This window comes from Sinocyclocheilus anshuiensis, unplaced genomic scaffold (assembly GCF_001515605.1).
Source record: "Sinocyclocheilus anshuiensis isolate Anshui unplaced genomic scaffold, SAMN03320099.WGS_v1.1 scaffold1661, whole genome shotgun sequence".
Taxonomy (NCBI): Eukaryota; Metazoa; Chordata; class Actinopteri; order Cypriniformes; family Cyprinidae; genus Sinocyclocheilus; species Sinocyclocheilus anshuiensis.
The window spans coordinates 632649-657031 of NW_015540517.1; the positions used below are offsets into that span (position 1 = coordinate 632649).

Here is a 24383-nt window from a genome sequence, read left to right on the forward strand (position 1 = left end):
TCGGGGAGTCCAGGAAGCGATGCTTGTCGGCCTCCCTCATATCCGCCAAGGTCAGCCATAGGTGGCGCTCCTGGACCACCAATGTGGACATCGTCTGACCCAGGGCCCGCGCCGTGACTTTCGTCGCTTTAAGTGCGAGGTCCGTCGCCGTGCGCAGTTCCTGCAGCACACCTGGTTCAGCACCACCCTCGTGCAACTGCTTCAACGCCTTGGCCTGGTGGACTTGCAGGAGGGCCATGGCGTGCAGGGCGGAAGCGGCCTGTCCAGCAGCACTGTAAGCCTTCGCCGTCAGAGCGGACGTGAACTTACAGGCCCTGGACGGAAGGCATGGAGTACGCCTCCAGGCGGCGGCGCTTTGCGGGCAGAGCTCGACTGGGGGGATGTCCACATACCCTTGGGCCGCCCCACCATCGAGGGTGGTGAGGACGGAGGAGGCACTAAGTCTGTTTCGGGCAGAAAAAGGTGCCCTCCAAGACTTCGTGACCTCCTCATGCACTTCAGGGAAGAATGGCACCGGAGGTGGCTGCCGACGCGCGGCCTATCATCCAGCCTTGAGCGTTCGGGAGAAGGAGGAGGTCTCCAGTGCAGCCCAACGCTCTCGGCGGCCCGGGAAAACATAGCGGTCAGCTCTGGATCTGACTCGGGCAACGCCACTCTTCCTGACAGAGGCAGCGCAGCCGAATCCTCATCTCCAGAGCCTAGCTCGCCCTCCGATGCAGCGATCGACATCCTGTCCTCTGCCTGTGCTTTTAGAGAGAGCGCTGAAGCGCCCAGGGGAGGTCACGGCGGGACCGCAGAATGACAGTTGCAGCTCACCGAGGTTTCAGCAGCCTGGATGACAACCCCCGCTGATACGCCGTCACACCAACGCCAGCTGTTTCTTCAAAACACTCGCGGAGATTTGCTTACTAGAAGGCTCGGCTCCGAAGCGAAAAGCTGATGTGCGTTTGCACGCGCTCTCCTTTTATACCTGCGCTGCGGGGCGGGATGCGCGTGGCGAAACACGCACGCCAACTGTCATTGGCTTGTTTAGTTAACACTCGAAGGTGATTGGTCTATCGAAGCGATATCCCAATTCGTCAGTCACGACTGACGTAACGTCGAGCGTGACTGACTGAAAGGGAACTTCCTTTCCTCAGAGGTAATGATAAGGAACATGTCTTTAAAGGCAATTTAAATTAAGGGCCAACTTTCTTTGAAGTCAGCAGATTAGATTTTTGACAAGGGAGAGACACATCTCCTGAGAGTAAAACACATGCTCTGTGAATGTAATCACAAGAGGTGTGTGAACAATATCGACCAATATTTTTGTGTTATTTCTAGGATACCTGGTGTAAAGACGTAATGAGAGTTTGATTGCGGCTGTTTGACAATAGAAGCTTTGCCTTCATGGATTTCTGTGGTTCTTGACTGACTGCATTCTTTAAGAATGAAAACAGTGCTGGCGTTCAATGAAGTGACTTGTTTGACGAGACATTCCTTTATCTCGTCACTAACACATGAACACGCTCATCCAACCTCATTCCAGTTTCAGGGCCATTGGGCGAGTTCTCACTCTACGTGCTATTTATCCTCTAACAACTGCGACACAACACCATTTTAGTTGTACATGCTGGATCTCTTCGAATCATAAAGGAATAACTCAATGGATTATTAATTATGAGGGGCTGAGGAGAGCGAAATACCTCTTTTTTGACGAACTGCTGGAAGACTTGAGTCAGAATGATGGAACAGGTGAGAAACCTTGACATGAATGTTATTCTGTTGACAACTTCTGAGTATGAGCTAGGCTTAATTTTTACCATATGGGTTCCTCAAACACAAATTAATGCATAAATTAAAATTTAATATTGGACAATTGTGAAGAAAGTTGAGTTTGGGACGTACATTTACAATACCAAGTTTTTGTACATACCTCATTTTGGTAGTACCATGCTATTCTTTGAATTACCATGTAAATGCAATAAATATGGTACTTGTTCAGTACCATGGTATTGCAATCTCTTTTGTAAGAGTTTCCGATACCAAAAATCAGTTTATTGATTTACTGAAACTAGCTTATTGCCAATTCAAATGTCATACTATTGCTTTAAAGAGACACAATTTTCTTAACACGGCTCTTTCACCTCAGCTTGTTAATTTCTATTGAATATTACTATGCATTTTGACATCAACTGGTGTGGTTTTGACTATTAAAATGTACGGAATTTGATTGAACAATAATAGCGTGTCATCACACGGCCTTCCGATTCTTGTAAACACATGAATGTTGTTGCGTTGTTTATTTGTTAAGTTCTGAGATTTCGCTGAAAATACTAACCTGTCATATGCATTCCATAGTGCAATGTTTAATGTTTACTACATTTTATACATCAGGATGAATCAAGAGACTTTAAAACCCTGAAGGCACGGTTCCAGGGTGAAAATGGTCTGAAGATCCAGACTAAACCTGCCCTCCCAGAGAAACCCAAAACCATCCCTCCATCGACAAAAGTCAGCAATACTTTGATCTCATCCATCAATGCTGCTGTTCAAAAAGGGTCGCTTCACGCACCACGTGTAGTCTTCAAGGAGGACAAAAATCTCAGTCGCCAGCTCTCTCCACCTTGGGGATTAAAGACCAGAGAGAACCAACCCATAAATAATGATGAACTGCTGGATAATAAGCAGGTCAACACTGTTAAGCAGAATCTGAAAGACAGGAATCTTCCGCTGGTTCTGCCTGTGGCTCCAAAAACCAAAACTCCAGAGCCCGATTCCAGTCCACGTACACCTATGTCCGCTTCACCAGTCAAAGTGACGACACCCAAAAAGTTTGTATTTACCCCTCAAAAAACGAACAAAGATGAATGTGAGAAAACAGACCCTGTGAAGGAGGTGAACACTACCAAAAAGTCTCTGAAGTACAGGAATCTTCCATTGGTTCTGCCAGTGGCTCCAAAAAAAGCTGAAAGCCCAGAACCTGAACCCAGCCCACTTACACCTGCATCCGTTCCACCAGCCAAAATGTCCACACCCAAGAGTTTTGTATTTACTCCTCAAAAAACTAGCCAAGATGAGAATGAGAAGGCAGACACAGTAAAAGAGGTTGCCACTGCCAAAAAGTCTCTGAACGACCGCAATCTTCCACTGGTTCTGCCAGTGCCTCCAATAAAAGCTGATACCCCAGAGCCTGAACCCAGCCCCTATACACCTCGGAATTACACACCCAATAATTTTGTGTTTACCACTCAAAAAAATAGCAAAGATGAGAATGAGGAGGCAAATACAGTGGAAAGACCAACACCAGCTAGTCGTACCCCTGCTCCAAGTCACCCAGCTCCTGCTGACCCAACTGTAACAGCTACTCCCCCTACTCAAAGTGTACCTGTTGTTCCTAAGGCTGTTGTACCTTCTCAGACTTCAATTGGAATAACTTCTTTCCCCAACATTCCTGCCCCAAGTATTCCAGCTCCAGGCAGTTCAACCTCTGCCAGCCCTGAGCCAAAGATTCCTGAATCAGCCATCCCAACACCGTCTCAAGCTATTCCTAAATCAAAACCAGAAACCTCTATTTCATCTCCTCCTGACACTGAATCTTCCAAACCAAATATACATGTGCTCAGTTTATCAGAAGTATTTCCTCCCCCTAAAGGAAGTCCACCTACAGAATTCACTGATATTCCGCCCCCTGTTTTTGATGAAGACTTTCCAGATGGAGGCTTTTCTGAGCAAACCATACCCACTCCAGCAATACGTACATCTATTGCCCCAGTTCCCAGGAGTCAAGTTGTCTCCAGGTCCCCTGCCCCATCCACCCCTCCAGCGGTATCTCCAGAGCCCTTGGTGAATCCCTTAGAATATACACCTGCTCCAGTCTCAAGCCCTCCTCCAGAAGTTTATACTCCTGCTGCACCTCTAGACGTGTTACTGGAGAATGCAAAAGCTCTGACTGACAAGGCAGCTATTAACCAAGAGAGGTCTAATGAGGACCAGTCCTCAACCAAGCCACTTTCAGCCCTCTCAGTCTTGGCGAGAGCAGAGGAGATGGCCTCGGTAAAACGGTCACCAAATGATAGCCGTGTATTTAACCTTCTGGAAAAGGCCAAGAGAAAGTCTACAGTGAACCCACTGGCTACCACACCTGAAAATACATCTATACCTGAAAATACAACCCTAGTTGAGACAGCTACACCCAAGATACCTCTGCTTGAAACTCCCACACCTCTGCCTAAGACTGCCACAGCTGAGGTGACCCAACCTGATCTAGCTCCACTTGAAAAAACCTTACCACAGCTTGCCACAACTTTAGAAACCCTGCCTGAGGAAGCCCAACCTGTACCCGAAGTGTTTGATATCCCTAAACTCCCTCCAGTTGACTATGTGGATCATACTCGGTTGCCACCTAAAACTTACCCACCTGAAACTGTCGAAGTTAATGGCTTTGATCACAGTAAGTATGGGGTTCACACTGTACAATCTTAGCCACGGTTTTGTTGTCTGAGATAAATTTCACCCATTGTAGAAGGCTTCTTTTGTTGTAGGCCAGTCATGTATGAATAAGTTTGACATTTGCACAGATGGATGCTTAAATGACTTTGGAAAAAAAAAGTCTCAGATGAAGTTCTGGCAGTTTCAGAAATTTTGTAGAGTGTTGCTTTTCCTGAGAGTCCAAAATTTAGTCAACACAAATAATAAATTATTTTTTTTAATTCTTCACCATTGTAAATATCTTTTAGCTTTGGAAAGCAGTGTTTAAATACCTTTGTGACTGAGGAGTTAGGTGGATTCCTTCCTTCAGGGAGGGTTGTTATGCAAGATATGTAAGTCTATTGTAGCTATGTTGGGCAACATGTCTTTCATAATCAGAATGACAAAGAATAATCTGTCTGAAGGAAATATCTAAAACTGGGACATTTCAGTTTTCAGTTGAACTAAATGCTAATTAGGCTTATATACAATATATTCTCGTAAGCAGTTGTTGTAATTAGACCATATTGCTCATAGTTTAGAAACATCTTTACCGAGAAAATAATTGTTTTCATTACAGCCTGAAATTAAAATGACCTCTACTGTCAATTATGTGGTATTAAACATGATTACATCACTTAAAATTGTGAAAAGAGACAATTCACTCTGCTTTGTATTCACTTTAGTCTTGTGTGTTTGATTAGGCTTGAGTATAAACATCATGCTTCCTCCATTTTCATTCCATAGTCCTGTTCTACCTGCTGTGTTTCCTTGACCTTGCCATTTCCATTGGCTTTGCAGACGTAACTTTCTCAGTTTAGTCTTTTTCCTTGTTAGTTTCAGAACGCAATAAATGCAGGTACAATGTACACTTCTTTAAAATAAAAATATCGAATGAACGTCGACAAGATAAATTTATGAAATTGCATTAGAAAGCAAGACTTGTTTTCATAAAATATGTTGAATTAAGTTTATTTTTATGTTTATGTATGGCTTGGTGGTGGTGGTCCATTGGTTGTCCATTCTAATATTTATTGTCTGCAGGGGTGGTGACAGTGGTCAAACCAGTGAATCCTCCTCCCCCACCGCCTAGGAAGGCTCTGCCAGCCTCACCCATTGTGGATCCCCCACTTGAGAAACCAACTCAGTCTCCTGCCAGAGACCTCCAGATTCCCACAACACCATCTGAACCTCTAGAAACACATGGTAACAAAATGACCCCCAAAAATCTGAAACTCTGTGCTAAGTGTTTGTCTACCTAAGTAATAAATGACCTTTTTTTTTCATCAGAAGAATCACTATATGACAACTCATTTGAGTTTTATGAAGATGTTGAGGAACCTAAGGCTCCAGCATTTTCAACATTTAGGCCTCCATCAGTACCATCATCAGCTTCTAGTACCAAAAGGCCAATTTCAGCTCATGAGGAAGCCTTCCTGAGACAGTTGAGCCCAAAACAGCAGTTGAAAGAGGACATGTTTCCGAACATGGATGATAGAGATGTGGATTATGGGTCTATGAACTCTGGCTCTCCATTTCCAGAAACTCAAGCTGCTGTAAATCAGGACTCAGTGCGAAGCTCTCCTGCCTTGACTCCATCAGGGTAAGTCGTTAAATGCATGATCATTTACTGTGACTATATAAATTAAAAATTTTTTTAAAAAGTATGTGTTATCGGTATTGAACACTGAATGACATTTTTGTTTCTGACTTTCCTCTAGGACTCTTGAAAGAGGTGACAATGTCTTTGATGATCAAGTAGACAGTAAAAAAAGCAAAACGACAAAGACTAAGAAACAGAAAGGACCTCCAAAGAGTAAGTGCGAGAAGTATTCACTAAAGTACTTTTTTTTCTAGTTTTCATTAGGTTCTTTAAAAAACAGTGTGTGTGTGTGCGTGTGTGCGTGCGTGCGTGTGTGTGTATACACTACTGTTCAAAAGTTTGGGATCAGAAAGATTTGTAATGTTTTTTTAAAGGAGTTTCTTATGCTCATCAAGGTTGCATTTATTTGATAAAAAATAGAGGAACAAATGTAATATTGTGAAATATTATTACGATGTAAAATAAAGTTTTTCTGTTTTAATATACATCAAAAATCTAATTTATTCATGTGATCCAAAGCTGAATCATCATCAGCATCATTACCAGTCTTCAGTGTCACATGATCCTTCAGAAATCACTCTAATATGCTGATTTATTATCAGTGCTGGAAACTGTTGTGTTGCTTAATATTTTTTTGGAACCTGTGATACTTTTATTCAGAATTCTTTGATGAATAAAACGTTAAAAAGAAGAGCATTTATTTAAAATATAAATCTTTTCTGACAATATACACTACTGTTCAAAACTTTGGGGTCAGTACATTTTTATTCTTTTTGGAAGAAATTAAAACTTTTATTCAGCAAGGATGTGTTAAATTGATAAGAAGTGATAGCAAAGATTTATATTATATATATATATATACAGGGTGCGATTTGAGAAAAAAAATTCATTCGGGGGGGATGATTTTGAACATTTTTATGAAATGTTTTTAATACGACGGAAACTGTAGGATATTTAACGTTATTACAGTTTAATAAAAACATTGTACGTTAGGCCTATTAATTGTAATGATTTCATTTCCACGGTTATTCAAACAACGGATAAATTATATAGAGTAAGCGAGCAAAGAACACAACGGAGCTTTCTGAAACTCCGAATCAGTTAAACCATTGCGTCGTAAAATTATTCACTATTTCGAAGCGCTCCAATCGGATCGCGTATCGTGAATCATTTGATTTAGATCGGGACATCAGAGAGGGTTCGCGGGATGTATTTTATTAAAAATAATTCAGCACTTTTTATTCATTAAAGATCCAATTTCCTTGGAGCTAAATTTTGGAAGATATGAAGCCTTGTTTTCAAAAAATATGACTTATATATAACAATTATTTTTGACACAAATTAATACAATTTACAATATGATTAATGCTTAAAAAAAGAAAAATAATTTGCCATTTGGTGTAAAATTCTCGGAAATCAAGTCTTATATTCTTACATAATTTTGCTTCTCAAGTAAATTCTTATTTTAGGAATGTTTAGATAGTTAACTGGAAACCAGGACAAAAACACTTTTTTTTTTAAGTGTAGTTATTTATGTTCCCAGTAATCTCATCTCTGATGACCTTCGGATCCACAAAAACGATAAACACGCAGGAAATAGTCATGTCATTCGTTTATTTTAGATTCTCTTTTATCTCACTGATGTATGTTTCCTATTGTTTGAAACTTAGATCCATATGCTGATGCTCCAGATGCGGTAAGTTTTACCGTTAAAATTGTTTTAGAATAACTGTTTAAAGTCTTAAGGTTAATGTCAGTACCGTATGACTGCAGCATTTGTAGCATTATCACCTATTTTTCATGTCTTCTTATTGCATGTTCTGTTTTTGAAATGATTTGTTGAAACACGTTGCCTTTAATCACCCAACCTTATTAGGTGGAGGAGGCTCCCAAGAAAAGCTTGTTCTCCAGGTTTGTAGCAGCAATTTATTTGTAATTTTTAAATTCACAGTACTAATTTAAACTACGTCTACATTCCCAAAACAACTTATCTGGATGTAATGATGAAAGCATTCAATCCACAGGAAGAACTCAGGAAAAGTGGCAGATGACAAAGAGCTAAAGAAAAAAGAGAAACAGCGAGAAAAGGAAAAAGAGAAAGAGAAGGAGAGGGAAAAGAAGGAGCAGAAAGAAAAGGAAAAGAAAGAAAATGAAATGAGGAAAAAATTTAAGGTAATTCATTTGTTTTAGCATTTTTTTACAAGTCAGTATTGGTGTGTTCGCACCAATAATTCTGCATAATTATTGCTTATTAAACTCTCAAAATCCATTACGTATTACAATCCACATCCAACTCCTCAAGCAAATCAAAAGGTGCACTTACCATCACTAAAACCCAATAGTTTTAATCAAACGTGAAATGAGCCGTACATTTCAATTCCTCGCTAACAGCAAGGATTCTTTTTTAATCCACATGGCAGGGTCAGTTAAGTGATGAGCACGTGTTAATGTAACTGTCTGTGTGTGTATTGATGTTTAATGCAGATCACAGGCCAGGAAGAGCCCATTTATCATGTTAAAGTGTTAGAGGACTGTAAAGGCAGTAAAAACGACCTGCCGGTGAAGGTTGGAGACACCGTGAGCATCATCCGTACCAACAACTGCCCTAAAGGAAAATGGCTGGCAAAGGACAGCAACAACAAATGTGAGCTCAACGCAACAAATACACAATCTACATACACACAAATTAATTTAGCCCATTATCTTTGCTCTTGCAAAAGTCGCAAATAATTAGCATCGCGCTAAATGAGTTTTACAGATAAATGAGGTGCGGAAAATGAGCATTGTTACGAATTTACCCTGACAAGGACTAAATGCCTAAATAGATCTGTCACTAAGCAAGGACCTGAACGAGTCCTTGAGCTCTGACTTATCTGTTAGACGGTGTATGTAAGCGCTTATCTCATTTTTCAGATGCTTCTGCTGGAATGCAGATTGGCAGTGTGCTGTGTGTTGTTTTTCAGACGGCTACGTCCCGGTGGAGAGTGTGGATTTGAACATCAGTGGCATTATGGAGCTGGGGAAGATGACAACGGCATCTAACAGACTCAAAGACAATGGACTCAGAGACCCAGAGGTCACCAGTACAGGCAGCAGGTAGCCATAGAAATGACCAGGCTTGCTACAACATGTTAGCATTGCGTGCTAAAATGATCTTGATCTACAGTTTACAAATGGAAGTGTTATTTGTTTCCATGTGTGCTTTTAGAACCTCCGAGCATTATGGCATGAACCATGAGAGCTGTAAGAGTTTTCATTTATTTTTGATTCATAATATTTATTTCTAATATGTTTTGTGTGTTTTACACTGTCTTATCCAGCCATGACCACAATATGCAACAGAATATTTTGTTGATTACTTTCTGCTGCATTGCACTAACTAGCCCCGCCCACTGTAAAATTTCATTGGTTCAAAATCCCAACCCCACATTATGCTACAAATATTCTATGATGGTAACACTACTTTAATGAGAATAACATCGTAGTATTGAAATACTTTGGAATACCATCATGAAGTGCCATGGTATATATTTCAGGTAAATACCATAGTAAAAATACTATTGTATTTTATCTGATACAGTACCATAAGTGAACCATGGTATCAGTACAGCATATTTTCATGAGGGTAATGTCTGTGCGGTATTTGGTTTTTTAGATGGTTGTGTTTTATAATACAGAATACAAATCCTACTCAAGACATAAACCGCAATGTTTTCTAGTAAATCAAAATATTGCAGCTATAAAAATGTAATGAAGTTTTTATTTTATTTATTTATTTATTTTAGTGCCGTCAAACGATTAATCGCGATTAATCGTTTGACGGCACTCATTTATTTATTTATTTTATCAGTCTCAGAAGACAGTGATGAGTGGACATGTGATGATGACGACCCTGTGTTTGGCTCTGCTAATGAAACAGCACACATGTGAGTGTTATCTTGTGTGTACATTCGCCTTCTTTTGTACTCGGTTACAAAACTTGGCTGTTAAGCTGTTGTATTGTTTACGAGGGGTGTATGTTCAATCTTTCAGAGCGCTGAATCAATCACACGCCACACCAGCTCAAGGTGAGTCACTGATGAGACATCATGGAAAAATGTTCACAGGAACACTACCAACTGGGAACATCCAAGACTATATTAGTCATTATAGCTACAGTATATCATTCACTTGTTCATAGTTACATTTATGGAAGCCTATTTCCACCACATAAGCAAAAAAGTCACACTTTGGTAAATGATTATTATTACATTAACAGTCAGAATGATGACATGAGCTAAAATCATGAGATAAAAAAGTCTATTATGACAAAAAACAAAAAACAAAAAAAAAACTGACAAAAACATAATTATGACATAAAAAGTTGAAATTTTGTTGAAATCATGACATAATCAGAATTATGACCAAAAACAATTATGACATAAAAGGTTGAAATTATGACATAAAAAGTAATAATTATGACATAAATTGAAATTATGACATGAGCAGTCATAATTATGACATAAAACATCAGAATTATAACATACAGAGTCAAAATTGACATGAAAAGTCATAATTATGACATAAAAGTCCAAATTATAACAAAAATTCTAAATTATGAGCTAAAGAAACTCTGACAAACTTATGACACAAGTCAAAATTATGAGATTCTAAGTCATAATTATAAAATAAAATCCAAAATTGTTGATGATAATAATAATAATAATAATAAATATTATTATTATTATTAACTTGTTGATTCTTATGTTTTTTTGTCCCTGCGTTAATTAATTTTTTTCAGATCCTGTTCACCAAGACCAAAGTGATTCAACTTATATGAACGTGCTGTAAGTTCCGTTCTATTCTATTCTATTCTATTCTATTCTATTCTATTCTATTCACTAAAATGACATGTCATACTTCTGTACTAACTTTTCTGTACTAATAAGCATTTGTTTACTGTGTTGCAGAAGAAAACAGGAAGCGATTCAAAAACTCGCCACATTCTTTATGCAACCCAAGACGTCCTCTCAGCCTCTACCACAAAACAACAGCCCAATGTAGGCCATCGCTTTAGTTATTGTCTACTTCCTTTGAGTTCACTAAAGATCGCTTACTGTAAACGATTAGATTACAGGATAGCAACTAATCTCTACCTCCTGTTTCCTTATTTGGCTGTTTGTGCGTCAAGAATGCCAGAGCTCACACCAGGTATGTTTTGACTCTCTAAACCTGAATTACATAAACAGTCACATCTACCCACACTTTTTTTTTCTTCTTCTTCTTTCCACTTCTGGTTTCATCTGTTACCCCTTGAAGAGGATCCTGACAGCTTGTAAGTGCTCACAAAAAATATGCATGTTCTCACACATGACACAGACAGTAATTCGTGAGATGTCTTTTCCCCACAGGAGTATGTGGTCAGACTGGTTTTACATGAATGTTTGAGATGGTTTTTCTCATTCCCTCAACCTGTGCAGCCGTAGTGCTAACTGCCAACTAGATCATGTTGTTATTGTATATTTCCTTCAGAAATAAAGAGGAAGAAGATTTAGATGTCTCAGACCTCCAGATTCTTCCTCCTCCGGACCTGTACGCCGACATCATAGCTGGAGGCTCCATGCCTATTTACAGCAAGTACGTATATTAAACACATTTTGAGCTTTTGTGACAACATGCCCCAATAGCAGATCATGTTGTTGCACTATATGGGGTAAGTTGTCACAGTGAATCCAACCATTAAACAGCTTATTATTGAAGAATAGGCAACATTTCTGAAATGTTTCTATTCATCAAACAGAACAGAATAAATGAATAAATAACTACTGTTTTGAATCAGAAATATGAAAAATATACACTAGTATTCAAATGTTTAGAGTCTATATGATTTCTTTTTGAAAAAAAGTCTCTTACGCTCACCAAGGCTGCATTTATTTGATTAAAATTTCAGTAAAAACGTTAATATTGTGAAATATTATTACAATTTCAAAAAACTGTTCTCTATTTTGATATATTTTAAAATGTAATTTATTCCTGTGATGCAAAGCTGAATTTTCATCATCATTACTCCAGTCATTCAGTGATCCTTCAGAAATCATTTGAATAGGCTGATTTTCTGCTCAAGAAACATTTCTCATTATTATCTCAACTGAAAACAGTTGTGCTGCTTAATATTTTGTGTGAAACATGATACTTTAATGAACAGAATGTTCAAAAGAACAGCATTGATTTGAAATAGAATTTTTAGTAAAATTATGTCTTTACTGTCACTTTTGATCAATTTAATGCATCCTAGCTAAATAAAAGTATTAAATTCTTTTAAAAAAGACCTCAAACCTTTAAACAGTAATGTAAAATAATTTAATTAATAAATACTTATATAATTAAAAACAAATATATGTATATATATATATATATATATATATACACACAGTATATGTATATATATATATATATATATATACATATACTGTGTGTATATATATATATATATATATATACATATACTGTGTGTATATATATATATATATATATATACACACACACACACACACATATATAGTTATAGTTATATATTGTTATTATACATACTTTTAGCCTTTAAAAAATTGAGGATAAAATTGCCTCAAATATAATGTGACAACTAGCCTCTCTCTTCCTTATATATTCATATGGAAAGATAGATTATTCTCAGTCTTTTTTACTTCCCCCTTGACTTTTGGACATTTAGTGCTGGCTTTAAATTGTTAAACCCTGGTCATTCCTAACCGCTGGCCTTTTTAGGCTACAATGATGTTTACTGACATTTTAGAGAACATGTTTGTCTATTCTAGGCCAATCAAACTCGTCTCAAAATAGTCAAATAACTCCGGCTGCGAGGGGGAAAGACAGACTGCGCTGGATCTTCACTGTTTCTGAGTTCATAACCCTCCTGTGGGCTGTGTTTTGATGAGCACCACAGTAAATGTCACCCACACAAGCTCAAGCGGAGACGTGTCTGTCAAGTGGGAAGAATTATGTTTGTGATTGTGCATCAGTCTGTAAGTGGCTGCAGGCGAGTTCTTCTATATTCATGCATAATATGTTCATTCTGTGAAAAAAGGCCCGTGTATGGTGTGGTGAGAAGCTCTTCGGATTATTTAAACCATTAGATCTAAGTGTTAGTTATGAGTTCTGTGGCAAAGACGGTCTATCTAGTCTGAGGTTGTCTGATAATTTTAAAATCCATAATTAAACAATTTGAATTAAAAAAAATGACAGTTTGCGCAGGTTAAAACAGCTTCACATCTGGGTTCGGTTTTAACAGTTTATTGCAATGTCAACATTAAAATGCAGTTCCTAAGTCATCATTATTTTGTGGTATCATTTACTTAGAAGTTTATAATTGCAATTTAAAGGTTTTTATAAACATACTTTGTATTTGTATTAGATTAATTAGTATTATATTATTTGTTTTATATTTTACAAGCATGTTTAAGTATTCCCAGTCTTCAGGGTTACAGGAAAATATGCTCGTGCTTGTAGTGCATGTTTAAGTGTTGTTTATTTTGTAAAAGTTTTCTGGTGAAGACGATACATGACACAGTTGTGTATCTTCAGCCTTTGTTATTTCAAAATAGTTGCTCTGTTTATGTTAAGTAAAGGATTCAAATATTTGGAGTCTGTCAGATGTTTTCAAACGTCTCTTATGCTCACCAAGGCTGCATTTATTTGATCAAAAATACAGTAAAAGCATTAATATTCTGAAATTTCAATTTCAAATAACTGTTTTCTATTTTAATATATTTGAAAATGTAATTTATTGCTGTGATGCAAAGCTGAATTTTCAGCATCATTATTCCAGTCATTCAGTGTCACATGATCCTTCAGAAATCATTCTAATAGGATGATTTTCTGCTCAAGAAACATTTCTCATTATCATCTAAAATGGAATCGTTTTTATTTACTCATTCATTCATTTTTGTGGAAAACATTATACTTAAAGAATAGAAAGTTCCAAAGAACAGCATTGATTTGAAATTGAATTTTTTTTTGTAAAATTGTAAATGTCTTTACTGTCACTTTTGATCAATTTAATGCATACTAGCTAAATAAAAGTATTCAATTCTTTAAAAAAAAAGTCTTACTGACCTCAAACTTTTAAACAGTAGTGTAAAATAATTTAATTAATAAATAATTATATAATTAAAAATAGATATGATAATTACACATGCATTTAACATTTAAAACATGCTAAAATAAAATGTGACATCTAGCCCGTTTAGCTTATATATATATACGTTCATATTCATATATTCACAAAATTGTTGTTCTGTTTATGTTAAGGAAGGAAGGAAAATATATAAATGATTTAATTAAGTATTTAATAAATTTACAAATATAGTACTTAACCCTTAATCGGTCCCTGGGGTCCAGCTGACCCCATTTGAATTTTCCTTTATTTTTTAAAAGTGTTCTCCCTTCATTCCATGGGCATGAAATTCTGTAACTTTTCCTAAATAATCTATCTAAACACACACACAAAAATCGGGACTTGATTTGGTTGTTCTAAAGGCACACGCAGGTGTCTGGGGCATTTTTCAGATTTTGGCAAATAAAATCAGACATAAATGCACAACAGTGTGAAGGGGTAGACATAGCACACCACACACACACACACACACACACAGAGAAACAGAGAGAAAAGGGCAGATAAAAGAAAGATGAAAGGCAGCTAACCTTTTGCACTCTGAGAAAGTTTACTGTTTGATGAAAGAGCTGCAGCAGTATTTTGAAAACATCTCACAGTTAGGGTATAAAAGTGGCTGTCTGGGTCCTGCACTGAGCTCATTCTGTGGCAGCACCATGGCCAAAAGGTACAGTCTTGAGGAGACCCTGGATTTCATACTGGATCAAAGTGACAGTGAAGAAGGCCCAGAGAACACTGAACCAGATAGTCCTGAGGACTTTACTACTGACACAGAAGATGAAACTGAGTTTGAACAGGATTACCAGGAATCTGAAGAGGAGGATTATGCAGTGTTTATTTGTGATAAATAATTTTCTGAAATAAATAGTATGTGATTACAGTCATGTCTTTTAGTGGCGACTTGTAACATTTCTGCAAATTTATGTATAATAATTTGCAAAAGCAAACAATTCAAAATATATCAGACAACAACAAAAATAAATACAAAAATACAGATTTTTTATGTAGATTTTTTTATGTAGATATGTAGATAAGATTTTTTATTTAGAATGTTTAAATATATATTCACAAAATATATATCATAAAGTTGTGAGGAGAAGTTGAAACATGAAGAAAAATGGACTTGAAACTGAACTGAAAATGAATGAGTGCCTATGGACCTCTGCTGGATATATGTGGTCATTGCACTTTCTTTCTTTAACTATAATACCTAAAGATTTTTCTCTAACCTGCAGATGGCAGTATTCTATCCCTAACACATGGGCCAATATCCAGAAACCTTTTATATTTAATTTAGGTAATAATTTAAGGGATTTTTTCATTAAAAAAAATCATTTTTTATAAGCCAATTTATGGCATAGTTGAGTATTTGTGCAGTAAATAGGTAAAAAAGCTACCAAATATCCATAAAAGCACAGCATAAATGTATAGCTGAGAAGTAAATAAAAAAAAAAGATATATAGTTTGTCATATAAAAAATGTATATTTCCTTATGCAATCGCTCTGTAAAAGTTTGGGGTCTATCTGACCCCAAGGGACTTTAACGTTGCTCAAATCAAGGGACGATTAAAGGTTAATAATAAATTAAATATTTTAAAATGTTTTAGATAATTATAAAAGCTAACCATTCAGAAGTGTGGATCAGTAAGATTTTTTGTTTTTGAAATGTTACTTACTCACCAAGGGTTTCATTTATTTCATAAAAATACAGTGAAAGCAGTAATATTTTGATATAATACAAATAAATAACTATTTGCTATTTTAATATATCTCAAAATATCTGTGATGGCAAAGCTGAATTTTCAGCAGCCATAACTCTTGTCTTCGGTGTCACTAATATGCTGGTTTGATATTTAAGAAAATGTCTTACTATTAACTTAATATTTATGTTTAAAAAGTTGTGCTGCCTAATATTTTTTTTTTTGAAAAAGAAATCATATTTAAGTTGTTATATCATCATATATAAGTTGTTGATTTGCTGTTGTTTAACAGCTATATATATATATACTTTTTAAAATTAAATCAAAATAACGACACAAACTACAAAATGCATATAGCGCTTTATTTTCCCTTTTTTTCTTTTTAACAATAAAAATTAAAGTGCAAATCAGAACAGGAACACCATGCAGTGCATAACTTTTCAAATTTAAACCGCACACACAGACAGGAAGTGACACGCACACATGTACAGTACAGACATGTAGACACTGACAGGCAGAGGTCGTCTCCCAGCAGGGCTCGGGAACAGGCAGAAAACACATACACTGGAGAGAGAGGGAGGGTATAATATCCAGCACAAACGCCTCTACATAGACAAAAAACACTGAACATGAGCTGAAGCCACGGCCGTCACACAAACGCCCGTCAAACTAATGGGGGCCGTAAAGTTTCTGACCAGTTTCCACAAAACACAGCAATAAAGCTGATATAACAGACATTAAACTGTCATAAGAGACTTTTGCTATCTGGCCTCTAAATATGACAAATACTATCCACAACTGCATGAAGCATGCACACATTCCTGCCATTCCCATCCAAATCTGATACTGAAGAGATAGTTCACCCAAAAAATGAAAATTCTGTCATCGTTTACTCACCCTCCACTTTTTCCAAACATGTATGAGTTTCTTTGAAGAATGCTGGTTACCAGATAGTTGCTGGTAGCCATTAACTTCAATTGTATGGTTAAAAATACTATAGAAGTCAATGGCTACCATCAACTGTTTGGTTACCAGCAGCATTCTTCAAAATATCTTCTTTTGTGTTCAACAGAAGAAAGAACCTCATACATGTTTAGACCGACATGAATGAGTTAAACGATTTCGTTTTTTGGGTGATCTATCCCTTTAAAGCAGCACTATGTAACTTTTGGCGCTCTAGCGGTTAATAAACAGAACTGCACACATCCCGCGGAAGAACATTCCAACCGGAGCTACTTCTCTAAGTTTATGTCTATGGCGATTCACGCAGGTATGTGTTACTCCGCAGCGGTGACGACCCGACCAGGCTACAATAGTCCAAATATAAGTACTTATTATAAGTGTACCGTAGTGATTCGGAATAAGACAAAAACGTGGTTTGGAAGATGAATTCCTGATATACTCGCTCATTATATACATTTTGCAAATTTTGAACAGAGAAAAAGTTACATAGTGCTGCTTTAATGTAATAGCAAAATCCAGCAGCAGGGAGCGATAAGTAAACCAGTCTATTTTCTCAAGCTTTACATCAGTACATTCCCCCCCACCTCCAAAAAGTCGCACTGATCCTCAAAACGACCTGGAGTGAACTTGGGATTTGTGGGGAAAATGTTAAGAATGCGTAAAGGCTTTAACTTCTCTGAGGAATTTCATTTTTTCCACGAAAACAACACCATAATCCAGTCTAATCTTCTCCGGAAATCACAAAAAACCGTCCCCCAGCAGTGTAGTTTCCGCTTAACCACTAAACTTTTTAGAGGTATCACATCTATTGCATTTCATATTAATGATATGAAGCGATTTCTGCGAGAACTTTCCATCTTTCTGTTTTACGTTCAGTTAAAATGGTACAACAGCAGCCGTGTATCACAAAAATCCAGCATACTTATACAAAACACAAACGCTCTGCTCATGCACACAACGCTAGCCATTCAACCATTCCTTACAAATACAATTTGTGATCAAGTTTGTCCTTATGAATTATGAACCAGCAGGACTGAATGTGAAAATGACTGAGATCTAGCTTGTTACTAGTTCAAAACAAATAAAAATGTTTGATTCAAATGACTGAACCGAAAACCTCTTTTTTTTTGGCTGCTGTGTTTGATTGAATGATTTCTCATAGTGTATAATCTGCATATAGTATTCATTCCTCTCATTTTGTCATCTTCCACTGCTATTTCCTGGCTGTGTTGTAGTTGTCCATTCATACACGTTGGCACAAAGACAACTACAACAAATCCACTTTCTGAATCCCCACTTCTTTTGTTGTTTGTTCACAAGTAACACTTCAGAGGTGAGCTTAAATAAAGAATAAATGTGTAACTAATAAGTACATTGTATCTACTCCATACAAACAACCACACACATAAACATATGTTAGAGCATATTCGATTAGAAACAATAAAGTTCACAATCTATTTAAGGCATCCCAGGGAAGGGGGTCACGTGACGCTCTTCTAAATGCTCTTGGCTTCGGTCACTTTATATGTTCTCATCAGATACACACCACCTATATAATGTTTAAGCAAGTCTACTTCAGTATGCTACCAGTCAAAAGTTTGGGATTGATACAGATTTCTTTAATGTTTTTGAATGTCTCTTCTCTTTGAATGGCTGCATTTATTTGATCCAAAATACAGTAAAAATTGTGAAATATTATTACAAATGAAAACAACTGTTTTCTATGTCAATATATTGCAAAATGTCATTTATTTCTGTGATGCTACGCTGAATTTTCAGCATCATAACTCCAATCTTTAGTGTCACACGGTCCTTCAGAAATATGTGTTTATTTTAGAGAAACTGTGATATTTTATTTTTCAGGATCCTTTGATGGATATAAAGTTCAAAAGGGCAGTATTTATTTGAAATAGAAATCTTTAGTAAGATGATAAATGTCTTTACTGTCACTTTTGATCAATTTAATGCATCCTTGATGAAAAAAAGTTAATTTTTTTCTTATTTACCCCAAAACGTTTGAATGGTAGTTTAATATGGTTTCCACAAAAATATAAAGCAGCACAATCGTTTTCAACATTGATAATAATTTAGAAATGTTTCTTGAACAGCAAATCATCATATTCCTGCTGAATGCTGCCGCCAATTCACATCTGCATCACAGAAATAAATTACAATTTGCAATATATTCACATAGAAAGCAGTTCTTTTAAATTGTAATAATATTTAACATTTTTTTACTGTATTTTTGATCAAATAAATGCAACCTTGATAATCAGGAGAGACATTCAAAACATTAAAAAATCTTACCTACCTACCCCAAACTTTAGACAGGTAGTGTAGCAGCTATAGAAATTAAATTGATATATAATAGATATAATCTTAAACTTAAATTATGAGCTAAATCCTTTAATAATGCGTACTGCATATATTACATTTTGATTGCTAAAATATATATTTTAATACATAAACATTGTAATATATTAATATATATTTTTTTTTTTTTTTCAATTTTGTCAGATGATTCATCAAATAATTTTTTTATATAGTATTAAAATCTAGGTTCTAAAGCATAAATAAATTTAATAAAGCTGAATGTGTCATTCAGGATGAATGCTTTAATAAGGTCTTTCTGGCTGTCTGTAATCTCAAGCATTGGGAATATTTTAAGGCCGTCTAATTAAAGGCTCACTCGTATCAACACAATTACTGGCACATTCTCTACTTCATGCGTCTCTATTCTTCTCTGTTTGAATTTTAGCCATATCAAGGCACAACAGTGAAGCTCTTTGGCTGGTCGGTCTGCCTTCCTCCAGCGTATTTGTCTTTCTATGGCAGCAGCACAGCCCATGATGTAAGCAAGGTCTCTGAGACAGACACAGATAGGTCACGGTCAGGCTTTTCCACTGCAGATGGCGTGTATCATCAGAGATTCACTGTGACATACAGCAACAGCATTTACACTGCTCTCTGATAAACGCTCTCTGGAGACTGCAAGCCAAACCCAGAACACTCAAGTTATTCACTCCATAAATTGCCACTTAAATAATATGATAGATACGAATTCTTTGTAAAATAAGCAAGAATCTCTAATATAATTAAATAATGATCTTTGCTCTGTATGTATAAACCTATTTTTGGTATATCATTGCAATCAACAGCTATTAAACTAAACTATACAACTCAAGTGACTGATATGAGAATATAAATATACTGTATAATATATATTGTAAAAAAAAAAAAATGTGTATATAAAATCAGAAGTATGGTTATAGTTTTTCAATTATTTAAACTTATGATGATGAGGAGAACCTCTGGTTAAAGCGGCCCTAAAAAGGTTTTGGACAAAATGAATGTCATTGCATTAGATAAAAAATAAAAAGATCCAAGGTAGGTTAAAAATAACAAAACAATGCACTGTTAAAAAAAAGTACATATGTAAAAAAAAAAAAGGAAAAAAAAGGTATCTGATTGTCAAACATCAATGGATGGAATATAATCGGAATTTATCATTTATAACTTAGTAAGAATTCAAACCAGTCATAAGTCGCATGGGTATATTTGTAGCAATAGCCAACAATACACTGTTGTGTCAAAATTATCAATTTTTCTTTTATGCCAAAAATCATTAGGATATTAAGTAAAGTAAGATATTTTGTAAATTCTTACAAAAACACATGGATTCGCTACAGGAGGCCTTTATTCACCCACCTGGAGCCATGTGAGGCACGTTTTATTATGGATGCACGCACTTTATTTGACGTCTTGTGGACTGTTGAACAGAAACACCCGCCGACTGCAATGATAGAGCTTGGAATAGCCAGGACAATTTTTAATAAAACTCCGATTGGATTCGTCTGAAAGAAGAAAGTCATATACACCTAGGATGCCTTGAGGGTGAGTAAAACACAGGCTAATTTTCATTTTTGGGTGAACTAACCCTCTAAGTGATGATAAAAAAAAATTTCATGACTTATTAGTTAACTAATGCAATGACTTTCATACATTTGTAGGTCAGTCCAAAAACTCTTTAGGCACTGTATGTTTGTGTCGCTACTGTGGGACTGACCTAAAAGCACCCCAACCCCAAAAATCACAACCCTTAACCTTTTAACTGTAAAGAGGTAAAGACCATCAGATGATGGTGTGCGAGGGTCTCAGCGAGCCAGGGTAGTGATGAGGCTGGCGCACATTTCGAAGAAGTCCATGGTATGGCTGCCCTGCCGCGGAGCCAGCAGAGGTGTGCTCCCGGTCAGAGAGCCCGGCAGAGAGCTGCTCAGCTGGGGCATCTCAACAGCCACGGTCGCAGAGTCGATGCTGAGGCGTGGTCGATGGAGGCCGGCTGTAGAGCCAGAGCGCTGGGGAGTCGACGACCCTGACTTGAGCTCAATCGTATCGTCTGAAAGTGAGCAAAAGACTTTTTCAATTTTATTAGAGATATTGTGAGGAATAACAAGCTGGATTAACCCTACATCGCCCACATGAGCTCAATGCATCTAGGATAGAGGAACAACTAGGATTTTTGTACAGGCGACAAAAGAGACAGAAAGCAGATCTTTTACTGAAATAATAAATGCCAACGATTTGTGGAAGCATGGAAGCATTTGTTCGCATTAAAACAACAGAGGATTTTAAAGTCTATTTTTACAAAATAGGAGTATTATTTCTGTTTCTCTGTAAAAATATACTGTCTTTCTAAAGTTTGGGGTCAGTAAGATTTAGTTTATTGAAAGAAATCAGTACTTTTATTCAGCAAGGACACATTCAATTGGTAATAAGTACCCGCAAAGACATTTATAATGTTGCAAAAATAAAATAAAAAAGTATTAATGCTATGCTTTTCTTTCTATTCATCAATGTATCATAAAAAATCTCTGTATCTCTGTTTCCACAAAAATATAAATCAGCACAACGGTTTTCAATATTGAAAATAATAAGTAAAGTATCTTGAGCAGAAAGTCATCATATTAGAATGATTTCTGAAGGATCATGTGATACTGAAGACAGGAGTATTGACTGCTATACCATTACTGGAATTAATTAAACTTTAAAATATATTAAAATAAAAACAGTTAATTTAAATTATATTCCTATTTCACAATATTACTGTTTTTGTTGTATTTTTGATTTTAAAAATGCTGACTTGATGAGCATAATTTTTAAATATTTCATACAAAAAAAAAAAAAATCTTACCAACCCAGTTCAGTTTCTGGTGTTTTCAAAGTACATATTTCCCATATATTTTTTTTTTCAACATAGATCCTAATTTGTTTTGCCTTTAGTACACAAAGCCAAAAGTCACAGAAAGCCAATTTAAATTAAACTAAAAGTCTATTCTTCTGGAGTATAACTTAACAATATTATTATTTAATACAACTATAATTTAATAATATCATACTACTTTTCTTGTACAGTAAAAGTAGATCTCTGTACAGGAAAATAAATAGCTGCCATTTTATTTCAGCAAGGGCATCCTCATTTTTGGGGGGATTTTCTTGGCATTAAAAAGTCTGAAAAGACCGACTGATTGATGCTCACCATCAATGCTCTTGAAGTCGAGCAGGTAGCTACGATTGTCCACCTGGTAGAGCTGCAGACTCATCTTCACCAAATTCCCAGTGACAGGATTCTTCCGGCGCACTCTCAGGTGATAGGGGTTCACCACCTAAATCCCACCACAACCGATACAATAACACATCTATATTCTCACTAGTCCAACAAGAATACCTGTGTGTTTCTGAGCCACTCACTTTCCATTCATACTCCAGCTGTTTCATGGCACGATAAACCTCAGCCATGATGTCGTAGGGTTTGCTCTGGCTCCGTATGCCAAGGTGCCATTTTGCTTTCTTTACCGCCAGCGGTTTGGGTCGGGTGGTGTTGAGGGCATCCAGAGGGCACCGTGCCTTCGGGCTGTCGGCCAGGAGCGGGGGCATCCGTTCGGGGTGAGGTTTGACCCCTGGTGGCAGAGGCATGCCCTCCTCCATGAAGGAGCAGGTTGGGGGACTGGAGGCCAGGTAGAACTCGCTGGCCTGGTTCATGATGCGGCGGTTGTCGATGATGAGGTGGTACGCCACGGCCAGCTGGTCTTGAGGGTCTCCGCTGTAGAGGCTGCTCAGTACTTCGGCTTCAGTGCACTCGAACTTCTCACACACCTCGTGCACGGCCTCCTCGTCCACCACTGTGGCGTCATACGAGGGGTCCTCAGGGAAGAGGTAGCAAGGAAGGTCCTGCTTAAACCACTCATCCTCTCTGTCATGCAGGAGGGAAGAAAGTGAAGGGAAAAAAAGTTGCGTTAGAAGAAATGTGGCTATAATCCTTAAAAGCCGAAATCGAAATAAAAATAATAAAATTAGCTTAATAAAACAGCCACAGGCCTAAAGTGTAAGCAGACGTTTGAATGTTTAGTTCTCTCCTCTATCATTTACACTTGGCATTAACGTGCGACCTGCATCTGGATGTTGTCCACATACACATTGAAAAGACAAGTGTAAACGCGCTTCTGGTCGGAATGTTATCCGATCAGCGTGTCCTGGTCCAGAGGTAGTCGAGGACGCATTGTGATCGGATCTCAGTGTAATATAAACGCAATCCAGCCATCGTGTCTGCATTCGCAGGTCGACATCACGCAAATCGCCGCCCCCTCTCTCCCGATCTGTCAGAAGAACAGAGCGCTAGTGAGACTCATACATTTATTTTGATTTGTAAAATGTCCCGCGACTGAAAATTGTTTTCAAAAGAAAACCCACCACTTCAGGTCGGCTTTGCACCGCAGACTTATTTAAATATTGCGCGGGAAATACAGATCCGATCGGTTATCCAGATCGAGAAGTCAGCTGATGTTGCCAAGTGTAAACGCGCCGTGTCCTGATTGACTGATGACTCCATGAAGGAGCAGGTTGGGGGACTGGAGGCCAGGTAGAACTCGCTGGCCTGGTTCATGATGCGGCGGTTGTCGATGATGAGGTGGTACGCCACGGCCAGCTGGTCTTGAGGGTCTCCGCTGTAGAGGCTGCTCAGTACTTCGGCTTCAGTGCACTCGAACTTCTCACACACCTCGTGCACGGCCTCCTCGTCCACCACTGTGGCGTCATGCGAGGGGTCCTCAGGGAAGAGGTAGCAAGGAAGGTCCTGCTTAAACCACTCATCCTCTCTGTCATGCAGGAGGGAAGAAAATAATAGTACTGTATTAATCGTGTATTTATTACACTACTAATCGCACAACATTTATGTTTGGATTTTAAGAATTATTAAGTATTATTCATGTTATATATTGGTTATATTATTTATATAATTTTCAAGGGTTAGTTCAAGTCAAGACTGCAATTAAACATAAAATACATATTTTTACTCAGCCCTAATTGAAGTATGGGTAAAATATTGAACATCCAATAATTAATTGATTAAAGAAAAGAATTGATTAAAAACTCAAAACAACAAATATGTTCCTGGATGTCTTCTTTTAAATATTAAAATGTTTTGGTAAAAAAAAAACATTTGTAT

The 24383-nt window shown here is 37.1% G+C and overlaps 2 protein-coding genes across 3 annotated transcripts in view; one reads left to right on the forward strand and one right to left on the reverse strand.

Annotated features, from left to right (window-relative positions):
- Window positions 1–1557: 1557 nt before the first annotated feature.
- LOC107687339 (cell surface glycoprotein 1-like) lies at window positions 1558–13736 on the forward strand. Of its 2 annotated transcripts, none has more exons than XM_016484621.1 (19): window positions 1558–1734; window positions 2377–4432; window positions 5494–5655; window positions 5740–6052; window positions 6171–6265; window positions 7723–7748; window positions 7929–7963; window positions 8077–8224; window positions 8537–8696; window positions 9016–9148; window positions 9261–9295; window positions 9903–9978; window positions 10085–10119; window positions 10833–10878; window positions 11002–11091; window positions 11223–11242; window positions 11351–11366; window positions 11564–11668; window positions 12865–13736. In XM_016484621.1, exons 1-19 carry the CDS (start codon window positions 1723–1725, stop codon window positions 12887–12889), a joined length of 3588 nt encoding a protein of 1195 aa, XP_016340107.1. In that variant the 5' UTR covers window positions 1558–1722; the 3' UTR covers window positions 12890–13736. The 2 variants fall into 2 exon arrangements, with proteins under 2 accessions (XP_016340107.1, XP_016340108.1); XM_016484622.1 differs by having other exon boundaries at window positions 5743–6052.
- Window positions 13737–20790: 7054 nt separating this feature from the next.
- The window catches only part of LOC107687345 (5'-AMP-activated protein kinase catalytic subunit alpha-2-like), a 22383-nt gene continuing 18790 nt past the window's right edge, over window positions 20791–24383 (reverse strand). Inside the window, exons 9-11 of the mRNA XM_016484626.1 lie at window positions 22631–23132; window positions 22419–22545; window positions 20791–21278 (exon numbers count right to left, since the gene is read on the reverse strand). Of these exons, the coding sequence (XP_016340112.1) occupies window positions 21037–21278; window positions 22419–22545; window positions 22631–23132 (871 nt within the window). The 3' untranslated portion in view covers window positions 20791–21036. The remainder of the gene's footprint in view (window positions 21279–22418; window positions 22546–22630; window positions 23133–24383) is intronic.